The sequence below is a fragment of the Penicillium manginii genome, assembly GCF_028828005.1.
Source record: "Penicillium manginii strain IBT 31320 chromosome Unknown utg000010l:1.0-1143873.0:1.0-1144522.0, whole genome shotgun sequence".
Taxonomy (NCBI): Eukaryota; Fungi; Ascomycota; class Eurotiomycetes; order Eurotiales; family Aspergillaceae; genus Penicillium; species Penicillium manginii.
This window is the reverse complement of record NW_026643111.1, coordinates 985,921-1,003,980: the sequence shown is the minus strand read 5'-3', so window position 1 is coordinate 1,003,980 and position 18,060 is coordinate 985,921. Positions and strand designations below refer to the sequence as shown.

The 18,060-nt window shown below is 46.3% G+C and overlaps 8 protein-coding genes across 8 annotated transcripts; 4 read left to right on the top strand and 4 right to left on the bottom strand.

Annotated features, from left to right (window-relative positions):
* Window positions 1-431: 431 nt before the first annotated feature.
* Window positions 432-1,420, bottom strand: N7533_013241 (thioesterase family protein; the record flags this gene model as incomplete). Its single annotated transcript, XM_057109891.1, has 2 exons — window positions 432-1,232; window positions 1,292-1,420. The coding sequence occupies 2 exons, from the start codon at window positions 1,418-1,420 to the stop codon at window positions 432-434; spliced, it is 930 nt and encodes a 309-aa protein (XP_056953476.1).
* Window positions 1,421-1,709: 289 nt separating this feature from the next.
* On the top strand, window positions 1,710-3,726 carry N7533_013240 (cytochrome P450 monooxygenase; the record flags this gene model as incomplete). The annotated part of the gene is made up of 6 exons (XM_057109890.1): window positions 1,710-1,904; window positions 1,961-2,111; window positions 2,281-2,541; window positions 2,605-2,967; window positions 3,045-3,160; window positions 3,247-3,726. The coding sequence occupies 6 exons, from the start codon at window positions 1,710-1,712 to the stop codon at window positions 3,724-3,726; spliced, it is 1,566 nt and encodes a 521-aa protein (XP_056953475.1).
* A 457-nt stretch (window positions 3,727-4,183) lies between these two features.
* N7533_013239 (uncharacterized protein) lies at window positions 4,184-5,524 on the bottom strand (the record flags this gene model as incomplete). The annotated part of the gene is made up of 1 exon (XM_057109889.1): window positions 4,184-5,524. The coding sequence occupies one exon, from the start codon at window positions 5,522-5,524 to the stop codon at window positions 4,184-4,186; it is 1,341 nt and encodes a 446-aa protein (XP_056953474.1).
* A 680-nt stretch (window positions 5,525-6,204) lies between these two features.
* Window positions 6,205-6,518, bottom strand: N7533_013238 (uncharacterized protein; the record flags this gene model as incomplete). The annotated part of the gene is made up of 2 exons (XM_057109888.1): window positions 6,205-6,307; window positions 6,364-6,518. 2 exons carry the CDS (start codon window positions 6,516-6,518, stop codon window positions 6,205-6,207), a joined length of 258 nt encoding a protein of 85 aa, XP_056953473.1.
* A 1,986-nt stretch (window positions 6,519-8,504) lies between these two features.
* N7533_013237 (uncharacterized protein) lies at window positions 8,505-9,230 on the top strand (the record flags this gene model as incomplete). The annotated part of the gene is made up of 1 exon (XM_057109887.1): window positions 8,505-9,230. One exon carries the CDS (start codon window positions 8,505-8,507, stop codon window positions 9,228-9,230), a length of 726 nt encoding a protein of 241 aa, XP_056953472.1.
* Window positions 9,231-9,331: 101 nt separating this feature from the next.
* Window positions 9,332-10,707, bottom strand: N7533_013236 (uncharacterized protein; the record flags this gene model as incomplete). Its single annotated transcript, XM_057109886.1, has 2 exons — window positions 9,332-9,720; window positions 9,783-10,707. The coding sequence occupies 2 exons, from the start codon at window positions 10,705-10,707 to the stop codon at window positions 9,332-9,334; spliced, it is 1,314 nt and encodes a 437-aa protein (XP_056953471.1).
* Window positions 10,708-11,329: 622 nt separating this feature from the next.
* N7533_013235 (Hsp70 family protein) lies at window positions 11,330-13,447 on the top strand (the record flags this gene model as incomplete). The annotated part of the gene is made up of 8 exons (XM_057109885.1): window positions 11,330-11,818; window positions 11,885-11,929; window positions 11,985-12,057; window positions 12,124-12,385; window positions 12,438-12,540; window positions 12,593-12,726; window positions 12,791-13,004; window positions 13,073-13,447. The coding sequence occupies 8 exons, from the start codon at window positions 11,330-11,332 to the stop codon at window positions 13,445-13,447; spliced, it is 1,695 nt and encodes a 564-aa protein (XP_056953470.1).
* Window positions 13,448-15,873: 2,426 nt separating this feature from the next.
* On the top strand, window positions 15,874-17,955 carry N7533_013234 (sodium:neurotransmitter symporter family protein; the record flags this gene model as incomplete). Its single annotated transcript, XM_057109884.1, has 2 exons — window positions 15,874-17,496; window positions 17,551-17,955. 2 exons carry the CDS (start codon window positions 15,874-15,876, stop codon window positions 17,953-17,955), a joined length of 2,028 nt encoding a protein of 675 aa, XP_056953469.1.
* Between the last annotated feature and the right edge of the window lie 105 nt (window positions 17,956-18,060).

Sequence of the window (18,060 nt, the reverse complement as noted above, 5' to 3'; positions counted from 1 at the left end):
TCCTAGGATCTAGGATTAATTCCCACGCTTAGGACTGGACAGTTAGCTGGTCAGATACCTTCCAATGCTCCACAAGATACAGTATTCCCAATTGTGAAATAGGGCAGGGACCCAGAGACCCTTGTACGGCGGCCCAGGTCAGACGGCCCATACTGAGCTCTGGAGCGCCCGGGCGGAAGCCCAACAGGAGCCCGAGGGGCCCAGCGAGAGCCCAGGACCCAAATGAGAGTAGGGGACCATATGTGGCGGCCCATACTGAGCGAGAACTGAATAACAAAATATTCACACACGAATAGAAAGTATACTGGTACGGAAAAAGCAAAAAAAATCGTATTTATTCTGTACAGCAGAGATGCTGAGACTGATATCCTTCCCAGCGACTCGCTTATTTCAAAGCCCAATACACCAGCTGACACGTGGACCTATGGAACTCAAAATAATTTTCCAACAAGGCCAAACTTCCCCAGGGATGGGTAACTCGAAACATCCTCAAACTGATCATGTAGATCGTCCAACGCAATCAAATGGCGCGCGGTCCTCATACCTGCCTCCCGCTCCTTTTCAACTTGTTCCCAACTCCAGGCCATATCCCCATTCGCCAAAGTAACACCCTCCGAAGTGGCTTTCTCGGGCAAAAGTCCCATTTCCTCCAGAGCTTCCACCGGACTAATAGTCTTACGACCTTCTTTAAATACAAATTTCGTAATTGCCGAAGTGAAGACCATCCCTCGCGCCAGAGCCGCAGTTTCCTCCCGTTTCTCCGGATGATCAGCCTTGGAAGCCTGGATCTTGGGCATTTTCCTCGCTGATCCTGGCTTGACAAAGTAACTCACAACATATAACCATTTCTCGTCCCAGGCGAGGACTCGCGAGTGGATTTCGTAAGCGGAGTACGGCTTGACTTCCTTCCGGAATGTACAGCAGGTTCCTCCAAGCAGTACTCGCATTTTCTTTGGCCGATCTTCCTGACTTTTAGAGTTCGGTCGATTTGGGCGCAGGGAAATATTGCCCGCAGCTTTGAAAAGCCTCGTTAGAAGGTGAATCCGGTTGATGTCGAGATCACTAAAATATGTACTGTCGGATTTGTGACCATTGATGTCACACTCGTATAATGGGCTGCGAGAGCTGGTCACGATGTATCCAAAAATACCCTGCCCTCCGTTCTTAGCCGCAGTAATGACATCGGACTTTTTCGTGACGGAATGGTAAAGGACAGCGACAATGAGTCGAGCCTAAAAGAGTGAACATGTTTAGTAAAGGGACAAATTTGCTACAACACGGGATTACAAACATGCCACATCAGCGGTAGACTCTTGACGCTTGTTAAAAGAATCCCAACCCCAACACTTGCCCAGGGGTGGGCTCGAATGATCTGCCAAATACTCTCTCCATAGTCGGAAATGCAGGAATACAGATTCATTGTGAGAGGGTCAGCGGCAATTGGCCCAATTAGCCAGTAGAATTGATATACGAACAAATCAAAATTTTGAATTGCAAAAAAAAGTGTCAGCTCGGTATATTTAGAATTTCACAACGCGTGGAACGACAGTCTGTGGGTAGGTGGACTCAACACCCACCGGTGGCACCACCATAGACCCCAAACGCCATCCTTCATATTTTACACATAAATCGAAATGAAGAATGTTTTGCTCTAATTAGGCTGAAGAATTCATACTTCGAAGTCTTGCTTTGCATGAAATTTGATCATCATGCTCAACGATACACCTGAAGTGCCCGTAGGCTTCCTAGGAGGTCTCGCGTGGGACTTTATCGCCCCCATTCACGATGCGTCTAAATCGCATCCTCAATTTTGGGTTACGCTCACTTCTCCCCTCTTTTTGGACAATTTGAAATCTTACTTTGGAGCTGCTGCGGGTATTTTGCTTACCTTGCTCTTTGTATATGTCAGTCTATAACAAATTTACTAAACTGGTCGACACAAATTCTAATGAAAGATTAGATAATTGCTCGCTCCGTATACCTTGTCACCTGGCATCCGTATGCTAAGTACCCGGGCCCCTTTTTGGCCAAATTTACCATCCTTTACAGCGCATACCATGCACTGAAGGGTGATCTTCATCTGGACATGTGGAAGTGCCACCAGAAATATGGTATGTGGTGCAGAATCCGATAGACTACACAAAAATCCTAACTCAATTGCTATATTAAGGTGACTATGTTCGTTATACTCCTAATCGCCTCTTAGTCAATACGACAGAAGGGCTCAAAGGTTGGGACCACTTTCAAAAGCCGAGTGATCTGATCTAATTTCCTCTCCAGAAATCTACCAATCAGCCAAACAAATCCAAAAATCTCCAGATTATCAGGTCATGAACTTGAAGGTTGCGAGCACATTTACCGAAGTTGATAAAAAGATTCACGAACGAAAGCGTCGCCTCGTCAGCCACGGTTTCTCCGATGCCTCGCTTCGATTGTATGAGCCGCGGATTCTGACCAACGTCACCAAATTTGTGAATCGAATTTTATCTAGCAAAAAGTCCGAGGATGGATGGACTGAGTCTCTGAATATCGGCGACTTTGGTATGTCCAGAATGCAATGTTATAGAGTTCGAACCTACTAACCGTTTACCCAAATACATACAGCTGGTGACTTTGCTTTCGACGTGATGACATCAGTTATCTATGGACTCTGTTACAATCTGCAGGAGGATCCTAAGTATAGATTCATCATTCCTGTTATTTCAGGTGTCAACTTTCGAATCGGCATCCTCTCGCAGGCCCCCATGCTGGCTTGGCGCAAGATGGACAGATACATATTCCACAAAGCAATTAAGGCACGAAATGTGTTCTTAGGCTTCGTTGGAAAGATCATTAAGGATCGCATGAAAGCAACAGATATCACCGGTGATGCTTTCTCCATTTTGTTTGCTGCCAAGGATGATGAGCTTAAGGAGGGGCTAAGCCGCGATCAGTTGAATGCCGAAAGTCTGAACTTCGTCGTGGCTGGTAAGACTTTCAAGTTCCAACCAGAATGAACAAGAAACCTTGGAATATAAAATCACTGACTCTTTTTTCAAACTCAGGGTCTGACACGACTGCCACTTCCATGTCCGCAACTATCTTCTACCTCACCAGATATCCCGACGCATACACAAAGGCAGTAGCGGAGGTTCGTTCTGCATTCCACGACATTAAAGATGTGCGTCTGGGCCCAGCCCTCAACTCTTGCGAATACCTCCGCGCTTGCATCAACGAAGCAATGCGCATGTCCCCTCCTGTTGGTAGTGCTCTGTGGAGAAAGGTCCTTCCCGGGGATTGTCCTTTGGCGGCGAGTATGTGCCCGAGGGCTGCGAGCTGGGCACCGGTATCTATAGTATTCACCACAGCTCCAAGTACTACCGTGATCCCTTCGTGTATCGACCGGAGCGGTGGTTCAGTCATCAGCCCGATGTTAATGGTCAATATTCCGAGGAGGCTGCACTTGAGCTCGAAGAAGCGAAGGCTGCGTTCAACCCTTTCTCTCTTGGTATGAGGGGATGTGTTGGCAAGGCTCTGGCGATGAATGAGATCATGCTTGCTTTTGCGGCACTTTTGGTTAGTTGTGATATTCAGTTAACTCATTGTGAAGAATCACGTCTTGGTGAAGGTTCTAAGAATGCTGAATATGGACGTCATCGTGTTTTCGAATACCAAGTGAAGGATTGGCTTATTGCCTGTCGCAATGGTCCGATGGTAAAGGCAAAGGCCTGGTCTCGCGATGAATGATAGGCCTACATGTGCAGACTGAGGACGCTGTGCATTTCGAAGCGATTTCTACCTATTTCGATGTGAAGTCAGATAAAGGCCGATAATTTAAATTTCTGTGTGTATTTGCAATGAATGTGAACTTGAAGCCAGTGATGCCAGTGGTTCCGGGAAGCTTTCGCGACTAGCACTAACCTGGTTCTGTACTTACCTAGACTATCAACTATGAGATGATGGGCCCATATATAATGCATGCAAAGAGGAATAACGTAGAGCTCTGATATCTAGGTAAATTTACATGCGAAAATGAAAGAAACGTAGTACAGCGCTCAGTGGGTTTTGCCTGATTAGTAAAAGCAGAAACGCACCTGGGCATGAAATAACCAAACCAAATAATACGTAAAAACCTTGGGATGACATGAAAGAACCTTGGAAACAGCAAATTTCAAATCAAATTTCATGAATGCAGATAGTATCTCTATCTAAGATCTAACTCTACATTCAAAATATCAAGGACCTTCCCCAGGAATTCCGAGACCTTCTCGGCCTCCTGATAAGTCTCATTAAAGTAGGCCGCAAGCGTGATCCGATCGCGCCAAGTATAGAGAAATATGTCGATCGCAGGAGTGAGGACTTCACATGCAATCTCAAAGTCCAATACTTCCACGTTGGAGTATTTGTGTTGTATCACGCTCTCGACAACCCCGAGACTACTCAACAAAGCATCTGCCGGGGAAGGCGTGGATCCATTCATAAATGGCATAGCTTGCTCGATCAGCTCATCGATGACATTGGGAAGTCTTACATCCTTCTGAACACTTGTATATCCCTCTCTGAATTCTTTCGCGACAGACCAGAAATCGGATACTTTGATCGTGGGAAACCACCCGGTACTGTAAAGTGTTGCTGGGTGATCGAGTGTATTGCCTCCGTAGGCATTGCGTCCATCAACATTGAACGCGCCCGCGTACACTTCAGAGGCGGGGTTGGTATTAAATTCCTTCGTGGCGCATGCGATTGCCGCATGGACGGCATGCGTGATAGTAAGGCCTTTTGTTTTCAGTACCGCCAGTAAAGTCCACGTCTCGCTCTCGGGTAATGCTCTGACAACCCGGTCTGTTCGTTTTGGCGCCCGGTCACTCCATCTTCCGTCTTTGATCCTCATGGGCAGCGACATTGCTGGGAGTGCGGAGAGAAATCTTTGCAATTCCATTGCTGCTCGTCGCCTATCGTCATTATTGACAGGAGGAAGACTAGCAGCCACTCGAAATGGAGGCGACAAATTGATTGTTTTATAACTAGGCTCCTCTTGACGCATGGAGGAGGCAATATTAAGCAGCTCGTCGACGATGAGCATAATTCCTTTGCCATCGATCGAGGTATGAGGGGCCTGTAAGATAATTTCTCCCGAAGAAGGCAGCACAAATAGCGTTGGTCGCTTTGGTGGACGAGTTTGATTTCGCAGTGCAGTTACAGACATACCAAATGGAATCACAATGAATGTCTCACTGAGCCATCTGGTCGTCTCATATTTAGATGGGGCAATGTAGGTCCAAATGCCAGAGCGTCGATCTAGAACGCTGGTGATGGAAGCGTGCTTCTCGCTGATAACACCCCATGCCCGACGCAACTCTGGTAGAAAGCTCGAAACCCCCTCTTCCAGTTGTAACTTCAGTGCTACCGTCAGAATGAAATGTTCTTTGCCAAATTTTCGGCCAGTTTCCGTGATCATTGTCATCCACTGCTCCATCGGAGTTGCCATTCGCTGGTACAAGCCGGGTGCTGTTTCACGCCATCTTGTATCAATTCTGCCGGGCATGCTGAAGACTGTTTTGTCAAGCGCTTTCGCCTGCTCTTTCTGAAAGATATTTACTTACATGCCTTGTCTTTGGGTAAGGGCAATTTTTCCAAGGGCTTTGAATTTAAGTGAGGCTTTCTGATGACAACTGAGAAGGCGCGTCAGACGGGGCGAGTCAGCAAAGAAAGACCTGTTGGATAGTGTGTTTGTATAGGGAAGGTTAATGGCATGGCCGGCTTGCCTAGCTAGACATTTGATCGTACCAATGCATCCCCTTCGGGCAACAGGTTATCCTTACCTAGCGAGTGTGCCCATGGGGTGGTGCCACCTTAGGACAAACATAAACATACATAATATCGCTGCGCAAGAGTGCGTAAAATAGTATGAAGAACGATGCTTCACTGATTAATCAATCCGCAAATCAAAGAAGAAATATTAACAATCCAATACGCTAAGCTTAGGAAGTTGAGCGACTCTGATCAATACTGTTAGGTAATTGATACGTGGATATTTGCCTCTCGACGCGGCTTCAACGCTCTTTATACCAGTACTAATGGTAGGGACTGAAGGAAAATTAATAAACAGAGAGAGGAATACGGTTGATATAACATCCAGTCATGTTTGAATTCCCGCATTATTATGCCATGCTACATGAGAAAGCTCCGAGTAGACCAGAGCTATGGATATAGACATTGCACCAATCAAAAGAAAACAAGCTGTAGCTCAATCTTCTTTGTAACCTCCTCGCCCCCTCTATTGAACATAGCTAATGTCATCTTATCGCCAGAAACCTTTCCCTTATACCTATAATACAATATTAGCAATTAATAAATTTTATTATGATGGTCGTCATGTGTTACCAATAATAAGTTTTATCTTTCTCATCAGAGAATAACTCAATATTCTTCTCCATGGGACCAGTTGCAGAAACTTTGCTGACAGTGCCATGATTGCTGAAATTCGCTTTCGCTTTTCCGTCACTGTCTTTGGACCATTGAAGCACAACAGCAGCCATATCGCCAGTCTGGACGTTGTCTCGAAAGACGATGGTGATCAGTTCGTCCGCCGCATAGGGGGGAGTAAGTAAGCTTTCCAACGTAGATGAGCATTTTCTTCTTTACTTTGAGTCGAGGCTTGTATAATTTTGAAGTTTGGAGATGATAATGAGATTTTCAAAATTATCATTTTATTTGGATACTAGAGAACTCTTATATATTAATCAACTCAGAGACTACATCTAACGAAATAGCCATAGAACCAATAAGAGCATTTCTTGCATGGTTATATGCAGGCTTTGTGTACCTCTCTCATAACACTTCAAGGCTGTGCACCTGTCAGTGTTGTCCTAGTCCAAGATTCTCCGTCCAAGTAGCCTATCTCGGAGCCTTATTATCGGCCATATCAAAACTTGGCTTCTCGCCTGACTAGCTTTATCATTTTGAATCATTTGAACACAGCTTCTGTCTCACTAGTGAATCGTTTTGCCAACAACCTTGACATATCGGTAGTGCTAGGTGGGATTAAAACCTCAATAAGAAGCTCTATTGGCCAATATTTTGCGAACAGATGTTCAAGTTCTGCTTTCATCTTTGCTAGGGCAGTATGATGCAGAGAATTAAACACAAAGTCGCGTCAAAGAAGAAAAGAAAGGTCATATACTTCTTGTTTATCGAAAATACGACAAATCCCTTTAGTTTAAAGTTATTATTTTAAGATATAAAGCCAGCCATTCTGAATTATGTGTCTCTCCTCGTGATCGTCTGCATCAGACGTTCACGCATGCAGCCGGAATGGTCGGTGTCGCTATAAGCCAATGAGCTTTACATGCATTCAGTAACCAGAGACTATTGATTAAAATCAAGGCCGCATATACCTATTTACAATGTAGAACAATGTAAAGTGCGGGACTTACTTTATTATCTCCAATCATGATATTCCGATGTCCCGATATCCCGGTATGCCTGCTCGCTTGCCCTTGGAAACATTCTGGTCACAAATCGATCTATCCATCTGCTTTTCTGTGATTTTTCTATTCTCAACTTCGCCGTCCCACCTTCTTCCAAGATTATTAAACTCATAGAATTGCCCAAATAAGGTGTCTCTTACAATTGTTGCTGTTACGGGCGCTTGACCAATCACATTTGCTCCCTCTTTGACAAGTGGTCGCCGATCACAACTGCTGCTAAGAGCATCGGGACAGCTTTAGAATCTCTTACAATCCTATGCAATATTACAATTATAGGGGCCGTTGTAGGGGTCCGAACACCTCGCAAAGGATAGCAAATGTTGCTGCAGGCGCATTGAACGGGGTGGTAGGTTGCTCTCGCACCCATGGGCCAAAAGGCTTAGCCAGACCGCTCTCAAATACGAGCGATTCTTGCAGCTGTAGATAATCCGATCTACACGCCCATGCCAGCACCTTATGTAGTACTGAGATCACACCACGCTATAACTACCCTATGTGATTTTGGAAAATTATGGGACATTCACGTACTTGAGCATATTTCATATCGCACTCATTTCAGCAGTGCAATTATTGTATAGTTGTAAAATGCCAACGGATGGAGAGGGTAGCCCCAAGGGGTGCTTGTCTTCAGTAGAGCCAGAAGGCGATATAGGGCAGGTGTGAGTTCGCTATTTAAAAAGTGAAAGCGGTTTTTCTTATCTGAACGAGTGCGTGCTATCGGATTATCATGGTCCCTTTTGCTCTGCAAAGGGATTATCAAGCTGAGACTAGCCAATGAGATGCATGACTAGCTTAAGCGAAACAGGGGTCCATAATCACCTGGGAAATGAATCAGCACCACTCAGGTCAACACGAACGAACAGACACTAACGCGGCGCTAGCCCAAAATAAGAGTTTTCTCCGCTGCAAAGCGAGATCCCTGTATGTGTGAGTTAGAGCCCCAATAGCAGACCTGACTATCGGGGTACAGCGCATCCCCCAGCTGCGGCTTGCTCCTTGGAAGTTTTTTTTCTGATCGCAGAAACCAAATACATAATGAGATTTCTCAACCCGCGATCTCTCCTGAAGCCGTCACAAGCCTCAGAGCAAACGAGGGTTTACTCGCATGGAACAAATGACCAACCTATGGGGGGGTCGAGAATCCGGACAGGAAATATCCAACTCACTTCTGTCAATGACGAAACTAGTGCGCTCCAAAAGGCACTGAACCACGTTCTCATTCAGCTTCATGAGGTCAAACGGCTGCGCCAAGCCAAGGAGAGCTTACTTGAATGCGGCGAGAAATACTGGGTTGACAATACCATCAACGATGTTGCCGATGCAACTAGAGACGTCGCCCTTTTACTGGAGCCCACACGCGTCGAGAAAGAAACAGGAAGCGGCAGATTGAGCATCGGGAGCCAGCTTCGTTGGAAATACCGGCACAGCGAACGAGCGAAAGAGAAGAAGGATAGAATGATGACATGCCATAACAGTCTCATGAGCGTGTTGGCTCATCTCCAGCGAATTGAAACACCCAAAACGACCATAATCCATGAGCTAGGGGTGGACATTCCTCCAAAGGCATCGCTGTACAGTATCCGAAACCTTTCTAGGCTCGATGTCGGGTCTGATGTCGTTTTCGAAGATGCAAAGGAAGGAGATAAACTTGATTCCAAATCACAAGAAATGAATGATCTTCTTGCCTGGCGTCGGTCAAAAGGGTCACCAAAGGTTACCAGAAAAGAGAGTGAACTAGCAGATAGTATACAGATAATATAAAGGCAATAACTTCATTTCTCTCCTAGCTTAAAATAAATGAAACTAATAACGGAAAGGTAGATGGTAACAATGAAAGCTCAAGTCCCGACAGTTTCTTAGTTCTACATTTGCATCCTGCGCTCTTCGACCAGTTTTTGGATATTTTCCAATCGTCTACCTTGTTCGTCACACAACTTCACAACGGAGGGGAATATTATGAGCTGGTCTTGATTTCGATCAGTAGCGCTTGACGCCCAGTCAAGCCGGAATGCACACGGCTGGGAGAAAAACCAAGTTCCAAGATCTGATGTTGCTTTGATAACACTTTTAAGATGGGCAATTTGCTGTGATTCGGAGAATTCGGGGTTCCTGTAGGGGGAAAAGGTTGAAATAAAGTCCCGGGTGAGGCTATCGATAGTTTCATCGCGTTGAGTTGGAGGCGTGGAGGGGCTGAGGGAGTTCAAATGCGATACTATCATCCGCCAAGAAAATTCAAGCTCGTCTTGAGCGGCTGATGAAAACAGTCGTTAGTATTGTAGATATGCTCAAGGTTTAAAAAATATCAAAGTTTACCTCGTTCGGAGGGGGCGAGTTGGGTGGTACTAGGCGCCCATCGAAAACATGGAGGAAGAAGAGACTCTGAGCTGCTTCCAGGGCGTATTGCCTCTAAAAGGCGATAGGCGAGTGCATGTGTTAATGCAGCACGTTGAGTTTTGCCCTTGCACAGAAAGGAGACCAGGGACCCAGGAAGCAAAGATGAATCATAGTGACCAATATCATCAACCTTTGCTGCCGGGATCGACGGGCTCGCATCAAGACGGACATAGTAGTTATCAATATGAAGGCTTATCTGATCGAATAGTGATTCGATCTTCGTGGACACGGTCTGATCATCCGCAGGTGGAGGAATAGATGGGATTTTGAAAGTTGTCGCAGCGAACCCGTCAGGAGTGTCGAACGCATCTTTCGTGGTGTATGAAATAGTTGAATGATTTAGAAGTTGCCCGGACACTGCGGTCGGCCCTTTCGTAGCATTATCGGGCGTTCGATAAGGGTTTTCAGTCACCTCGGCCGATGGCTCTCTTTGTCTCCGCTTGCGAAAGAAAAGGAACGCGATGAGGAAGGCTAATAGACACCCACCCACAAATGCGCCTACAATACCTCCAGCTAGTGCACCAGTTCCATATTGGCCACCGGATGAAGATTTGTGTGAGCTAGTCGCTGCTGTCGCGCTCCCTGTTATATCTCCGCTAGAGGCTTGTGTCGCGGTTATCGATACTATCAGGGAGGAGGACGATGTTGATTGAATGGATTGAGACTCTCCCAATTCCGATTCCAATTTTGATGTCGATGTAGCTGTCGATGTAGCTGTACCAGAAGTCGATGAATCCGTCCCGGAAGTCGACGAAGTAGTTTCGAATAGCGTTGTAGTGTAAATGACAGCTGTTGCCGAGCCCTGAGGCCAGGTACTTATAACTTGAATACTACTCTCTGCCATCACGAATATCTTTGAACTTTTCGATCGGAACAAAAGAGAGATGAAGATTCAATAAGCATTGTGAATTGACAGAATATTGACAAATACGCATTACAGAGTGGAAACCTCCTCTCCTGCAGTAATTTGGGGGCCAATGCATGAGCTCGGCGTATCTGCCATATTTGGATAAGTCCATATAGTCATTCGAACTGCCCCCACATAATGAGCGGGGATATATCATGCGGGATGCCATCAGATTGGAACTAAGCGCTGCTCAGCTGTGATGGGGGAAACATCCTTGCTAGTCTGATGGGGGCTAAAATGGTTCTACATAGGGGCTACCAACAAACAAAAGTACGGATTGTGATTTTGAGATTGCTATGTCAGCACACCTCAGGGGCTGCAACGTGAACATCACTCTGGGCTCAGCCTTCTCATCAGGAAAATCAGAAGTGCAAATATGAACGAAAAGGAAGTTGTGTTTCCCCAGACGGAGGAATTGGACCATGAATGGATGCCCGATATTGTCGTTGGTATTGACTTTGGAATGACATTCACAGGTATCGAGGATCTGCTTTCTATATTCCCTTGAGCATAATACATGCTAATCATGTAAAGGTGTTGCATATTCATGTGCACCTGAATGGCATCCCCGAAAACCATTCAGCGATGGCCTGGGAAGCTGCCTGGGGAACTTGCCAATAAAGTACCCACGTGCATTCAGTACGAAGAAGGAACAGATAAAGTCAAAAATTGGGGTTTCGGTTGCGACCATGAAGAGGATGCAGCCGATATTCAAGAGTTCTTCAAACTGCACCTTGCACCAAACTACCGTGGAAACTACCCTGGCGAGCCGAGCCGTCAGGACGCTCAACGATGGTTTACAGATTACATTCAGTGTATCTATCAGCATGTTGTCTCTCACTTCAACGCGACTATTCCCCAATTTTCTTCCCGTCAAGTTGAATTTCTTTTTAGTGTCCCGACTACCTGGAAGGATGTGCGGATGGTGGAGGAAACCAGAGCACTACTCAAACGGGCCGTCAGTGCTGAGACGCAAGCTCATCATGTCTCAATCGGACTTACTGAAGCGGAAGCAGCTGCAGTCTACGCAGGAAATGAGCACTACAAGGTACTTTGGTCTCCGTAAATATTTTAACTGTGCCTTTGCAGCTAATTTAATGACATCTCGATATAGGAGGGCGATACTCTTATTGTCTGTGACTCGGGTGGAGGGACTACGGTAAGGAAATTTGTGCTCCGCATCCTAGAACAAAATAATCTGATTTTACAGATAGGACGTAAATGTCTTGAAGTTGATATCATCACTGGGTGAACCAACCCGACTTGAACAGCTGGGACAGGTGGAAGGTAAAGCCGACGCAGAGGGCGGGTAGCCCACACTTATTCTGGAAATTTCGATCTGATCATTTTTAGGACAACCCATTGGCTCTGTTTTCATCGATAGACATGTGCATCAAATTGTGTCTCAAAACCTGGAGGGTATACGAGACCATTTGCGATATTCACCCAGTGAGACGGCGTGGAGGATTATCACGGGTCGCTTCCAGCGGTTCAAATGCGGTTTCGGAAGTGAGGCCACATCAACGCCATATCTCAAGTTGGATATTCCAGGTCTGGACCCGGGTTTGGATTTTCCAGAGAAAAATATATTTGACTCGCAACTAAGCATTGCATGGTAAGACAAAGCAAAGTTCTTTTTGGGAGTATCAACGCTGAAAATGATGAAGGGCGGACATCCAGAAGGTATTCGATACTAAGATCGACGCTATTTGTGTTCTACTCGACGATCACATGCGCCAAATGTCCGCTCGGTACCCATTTGACCAGATAGTAGGTAATGGCTAGCCATCGAAATTCCAAGTCGCTGACATTTTTCTGCTAGAAATATTTGATTTTATCTGGGGGGTTTGGCAGCTCTCCGTATCTACGAGAGCGGTTGATACAAAAGTATACCGAAACAGAAAGCAATAACAGGTCTAACACCAGTGAGATTCAGATTCTTGTCGCGGATGAGCCGTAAGTCAACAAAAATGGAGTAACATGGAACGTCGATGAGAAAAGGCTAATTAAAGAATCACAGTCAACTTGTTGTTGTACACGGTTTAGTTTTGGACAGGGTCCAGCAGCTTAAGAAAGGTGTAATCACATTTGGCTCTCGGTGTTCCCCTATGAGTTACGGAATAGTTTGTGATAAACTTTATGATGCTGTAAAGCATATTTCGGAACCTGTTCGACTTGATCCCCGTGACAAGAAGACGTACGTCGTTGATCAAATTGACTGGCTTGTCATTCAGGTATGTGGCAAAATCCATCAAATCCTTCTAAAGGTTATGAGCTAATCTCCGGTATTGACACCTTATAGGGAACACCTATTCCATATACTGGACTGACGAAGCAATTCCAGTTGAAGATGAATCCAGGACAGGAGAGCCAGCCCTGGAAGGTCCATATCGTTATGTCGAGTTTACCCCCTGAGCAGCTACCGCAAAGCCTGAGACAGAAAGGAGCCCATAGTGTCTGTCATTTGGATATCATTACCGAAGGTGTTGACAGAAAGTTGAAGAATCGACACTGGTATAGCATGAAGCCAACATTCTGGCGTACTGTGTTCGATGTGAAGGTAGTTGTGGGGCCCGCCGATCTCTCGTTCCAGCTTTGGTCAAAGGACAAGCAAATCAGAAGCACTAGCCATGAACCTATCGCTGTGAAATGGATGCCAGCCAGAGACCTCGATTAGAATTATAATATTCATCTGACATGGTATAACTTTATTTCCCGCAAGATGGATTGGATTTGGACATTCTGTCATCGTTCATGAAGTTTCCTCATGGACTTAGATCTGCCTGAGTTTCATACTAGGCTGTGGCTCCGGAAAAAGAAGGTGAGATCTCTGCAGGTGTTTATCTCTGGTAATAGTTAGTGGAAGGACCAAGAGTCCACCTTGAGGCAGGGCTGCCTCAGCCGCCAGTAGGAATATGCGGCACAACCCGCTGTTCTTTCCCTATTTAATCTGGCCCCACCTAATCCCGATTATGTCATGTATCACATGATGTCACATGTCGCATCTAGGTCATGTGATAATGTATCATTAATCATATCAGCTTGCCTGTGAGAAGATTAGTCATATACCCTGGCCAATCAAGGATCTCCATTTGCGGCACCACACATGCACCAAGGTCCGCTAGCAATATATATATCTCTGGAAGAGTATAGTTCAATATTAGCAAGGTGGTGTTAGTATTCAAATTCAAGCTCGAGTTGAACTTGAAGTTTTGATATTCGCCTGCTTACCATATATTTAAATTTTCTTTCTTACTACCTCCATTCATACATCTTTGAAGTTGATAAATTTGGCGAATTTGTGGTTGAATTCATTGCCAAGGTACGAAGTTGCCCGATCGGGCGGCAAATGAAGCTATCCACAAAGTTATTATGGAATCCAGACCGGAATTACTGATAATCCGGCACACTAAGCCTAGTCGCGTCAGCCACGGTCGTATATCGGCCACAATCACAGCTACAATTCCAAGTTCAACTTGATCAACATCGCCATGTGCTGAATCGCCCCAAAATCCAATGGCAAAAATCTGTCTCCAACTCCTATCTAGGACTAGCTCCGATACCGTGGCCGACATACGACTTCGCCAACATCGCCGTGGTCAACTTCGCTCTAGTCGATACATGTACTACCTCGGTAGTAAACAACGACCCGTCAAATGAGACACGGACGAGAAGAAAGCCCAATGCCACTCGTACCTACGACTTGGGCTTCACTACGGATGATACAATGAGAATTAGAAATACACTGGACTCAAATCCATCGATCAGGATTGCGCGTTTCATGCTGGAGCTCTAACACAGGGGAGGTGCCTCGGGTTGTCGGCGACCGCTAGCCCAAACCGAGACGGCTGTGACATTCTTCCTGGAGCACTAGTATCACACCAGAATTGACCTCGACGCGGCATCTATCCGGGGACTCGGAGTCTTTGATAATAATTTCAATGTTGCTGCCATCCACTGGTGCAGTGTCTCTTTCCTACGATCCTCGGCGGCAAACGATCCAAACAGCTCAACCAGCGCATGTATCTAAGAATCTATCTTTTATACCGGGATCTCCTCTGCGATGCGCCAGAAAAGCCCAGGCGCAATATGATAACTTCATGGATTTGGGGCGAAAATATATCTGCCGAGGCAGATACATTCAGCGTGTCGGTCGCTGAGTTGCAGGCTCGCTTCACGCTTTCAAGAGTTGAGAGCCGAGGCAAGGTGCATAGATGAGCGACCCCTGTCCTGAGTACGGAAGGTACAAGAATATTGGTACCCGGTGAAGCCCACGAATGAGAAAAACATGGATCATTCAGTTATTACCTTCTGGTCTGCCTCCAAAGTCTATCCATCGTGTCAAGTCGAATCGATATGGAAGCTGTGGCGCGTTCAGCGCCTCTTACTCCTATACATAGACCTAGACTCACGCAACAGGGCGAGAACACTCCAAAATGAGAGCACCGTTGATTTTGAAAGTGTTCTATATTGTTTCCTTTTTCCTTGGCGATCGACAGAAGCCATCAAGTATTTCCGGCTTCACTTGGCGGATAATCCGTCTATTTGATGGCTAACTCTCTAGCCAAGAGAACCAGGAAGGGCGCATCTTCTATGAGCGGACCTAAAAAATACCAAGCTTATCCAGCGACTATGGAGCGAAAGTCCGAACCACATAACCTCCCCTCAGCCCTACGTTACAAATTCATTTCCGTGCTTAGCAATGTCGCAATCAGTGCCATGGAATACCAAGAGCCGCACTCTTGGCAGCTGACGGGGCTTCTGCTTCTTTAATAACCCCATTCCAGCCCAGGGCTGCGGTAGGATTATTCCAAGACTCTTGGCGTGGTGATTCCATCACGCAACGCACAATACTAAGGGCGCAGGATCCCAGATTTTTCTTGGGCCTCTTGGCATGAGCCAGTATCGATGGCGAAACAGGATGAGATATTCAAAGGACTGCTTGGCATCCACCCAAAGTTATTCAAAAGCGGCCGCTCTCTTCGGAACTGGTAAATTGGATGCTTGGAAGTTCCTCCTGCACCGTGACTTAACCGCTCATTCTACCTTGCATGAAAGAATACTTCTCCGAGCTGTTCCAAACCCACTCTGGCTACCAGCAGCATGGTTCTTGCTCAGTATCCGAAGAGGTTGATCCTTGGGATCCGCCCATATGCAAAGAAGCTTGTCGCCTGGATTGCCCCTCCCCCGCAAAAATCCGAGGATGGCCGTGATCAATGGCCTTCACGGGCAGCTTTCCTTCTGGCCGCGATGGGAGGTTGTGCAGGCCAGGGCAACTTACTGAGATACCCTTCGGTTGTTTATAACAATTACGGCCTGCAGTGGTTTATCCCGTATCTACTCGCGGTGTTTGTTGTCGCCATCCCTGCTCTAATCCTCGAAATTTCCATTGGACAGGCATATCGCGGCGGGACGGTAATTGCATTCAACAATGTCAATCACCGGCTGAAAGGCGTCGGCCTCGGTCCGATTCTGGTCAGTTTCATTGTCGTACAGTACTTCACGGTGAATCTCGCTTGGATCATGAATTATTTCCGCAACTCATTTCGCAGTCCTCTTCCATGGGAAGGCAGGATCGAGGAATTCTACATGGGTGATGTGGTTTCAAATGTTGACCCCATTCTGGGAAGCTTAACCGCAGGAAATAAGGCCGTTTCGAAGTATACTGTCTATCCAGGTGTGTCGCTCATCGGTGAGACGGTCGGCTGGAGCGCCTTCATATGGTTTTTGATTTGGGTTTCGATTTTTCGTGGAGTTGGCCTGACAGGCCGTGTTGTCTACTGGACGATGGGCCTACCGATCGTCACAACTATCATCATTGTTGGTCGCTCTTGCTCATTGGATAATGCGCGCTCGGGCATTCGGCTTCTCTGGGCAACATGGAGAAGCGACCAACTGGCGTCGGGGACTGTCTGGCAAACTGCTGTCGGGCAGGTGTTTTTTTCCACGGGAATCGGTTTTGGTTATTTCACATCCTATGCTTCCTACAACTCTCAGCACTCTAATGCTGTCATGGACGCCATCCTGATCTGCGGAAGCAATGTTCTCTTCGAAAATTTCGCTGCTTTTGCAGTCTTTGGTGTCGTGGGCTATCTTCAGCGGTGGCCAGAAGATGGGGAGAGACTAGGCGCGTTTGTTGTCGGTTTCTTGACGCTACCCGAGGCTGTTCTTCATATGCCTGGCTCTAACTGGTGGGCCATTCTTCTTTTTTTCACGCTGGTGGTTCTTGGTTTCAGCTCGGCATTCGTGATGCTAGATGCCGCAGCCACACTAGCTGTCGATGCAGGAATGAAATTTTCGCGACCGACGATTGTGACTGTACTCACTGTGGTTTCATTTCTGATGTGCTTGCCATATTGCACCGAATTTGGATTCTATCTACTGGATGGAATTGATCGATGGATCAACAATGTTGCTTTAATCTTTGTTGTCTGGTCAGAGCTTGTCGGTGCAACTACAGCCTATCGCTGGCGCGATGTTGTTGACCAAACAGGGCTTGTGGCTTTTATTAGCTACAATATTGGATACTTTGGTGCCCAGATCATCGGTGTCGCTGTTGCACATGGCATCTCAAATCCATCAGCTGGAGCTGGTGCGGGATTTGGATTCTATATTGTCTGTTCTATTTTTTCGGTTCTCGTATCCACGACGCCGAGCATCAAAGCCCCTGGTTTCTGGGGTCGAAACTTTATAACTAGTCGACTCTGGTATTTGGCCTTATACTCGGTATGCTCCACTCGTTTCCCATCAATTTTGTCTCGTGTGAACTAACGAATGCAGGGAAATCAATTGAGACGTGATCTGAATGATGTGGTTGGCGGGAATGGTAATTGGAATATTCCTCGTTTCTGGCCCCCACTACTGCGATATGCCAGTGCGCCTATTTTGGCCATTGTCTTCAGCTTCGCCTATCCTGAATTCTACACTCTTCGATATGATCCGATGATGATTGCTGGATTCATTTTAGCCCACCTGTGTCTGCTTTTGATTCTACTAGGGGTTATTTTACCACGTTATTACAACATCTTCGTTCCCCGTCATCGAAGAGCCGAGGGCACTGAAGAGACCATCCCGCAGCAGCCTAGACAATTGGGCGCTCCGCCAGATTTCGATACGCTTGGACTGGAAAACACGGTAGCAGCAAACTATACCGTGAGCCAGAGTCCAGAAAAATCTAACCGCTAGTGGCTTCGATTGTAGCTCGCAATCCTTAGAAAGATTACAGTATAATTCGCGATTTTCAAATCAACGACTTGTTATTACCCAATCCCAACGCTTAACTGTTATCAT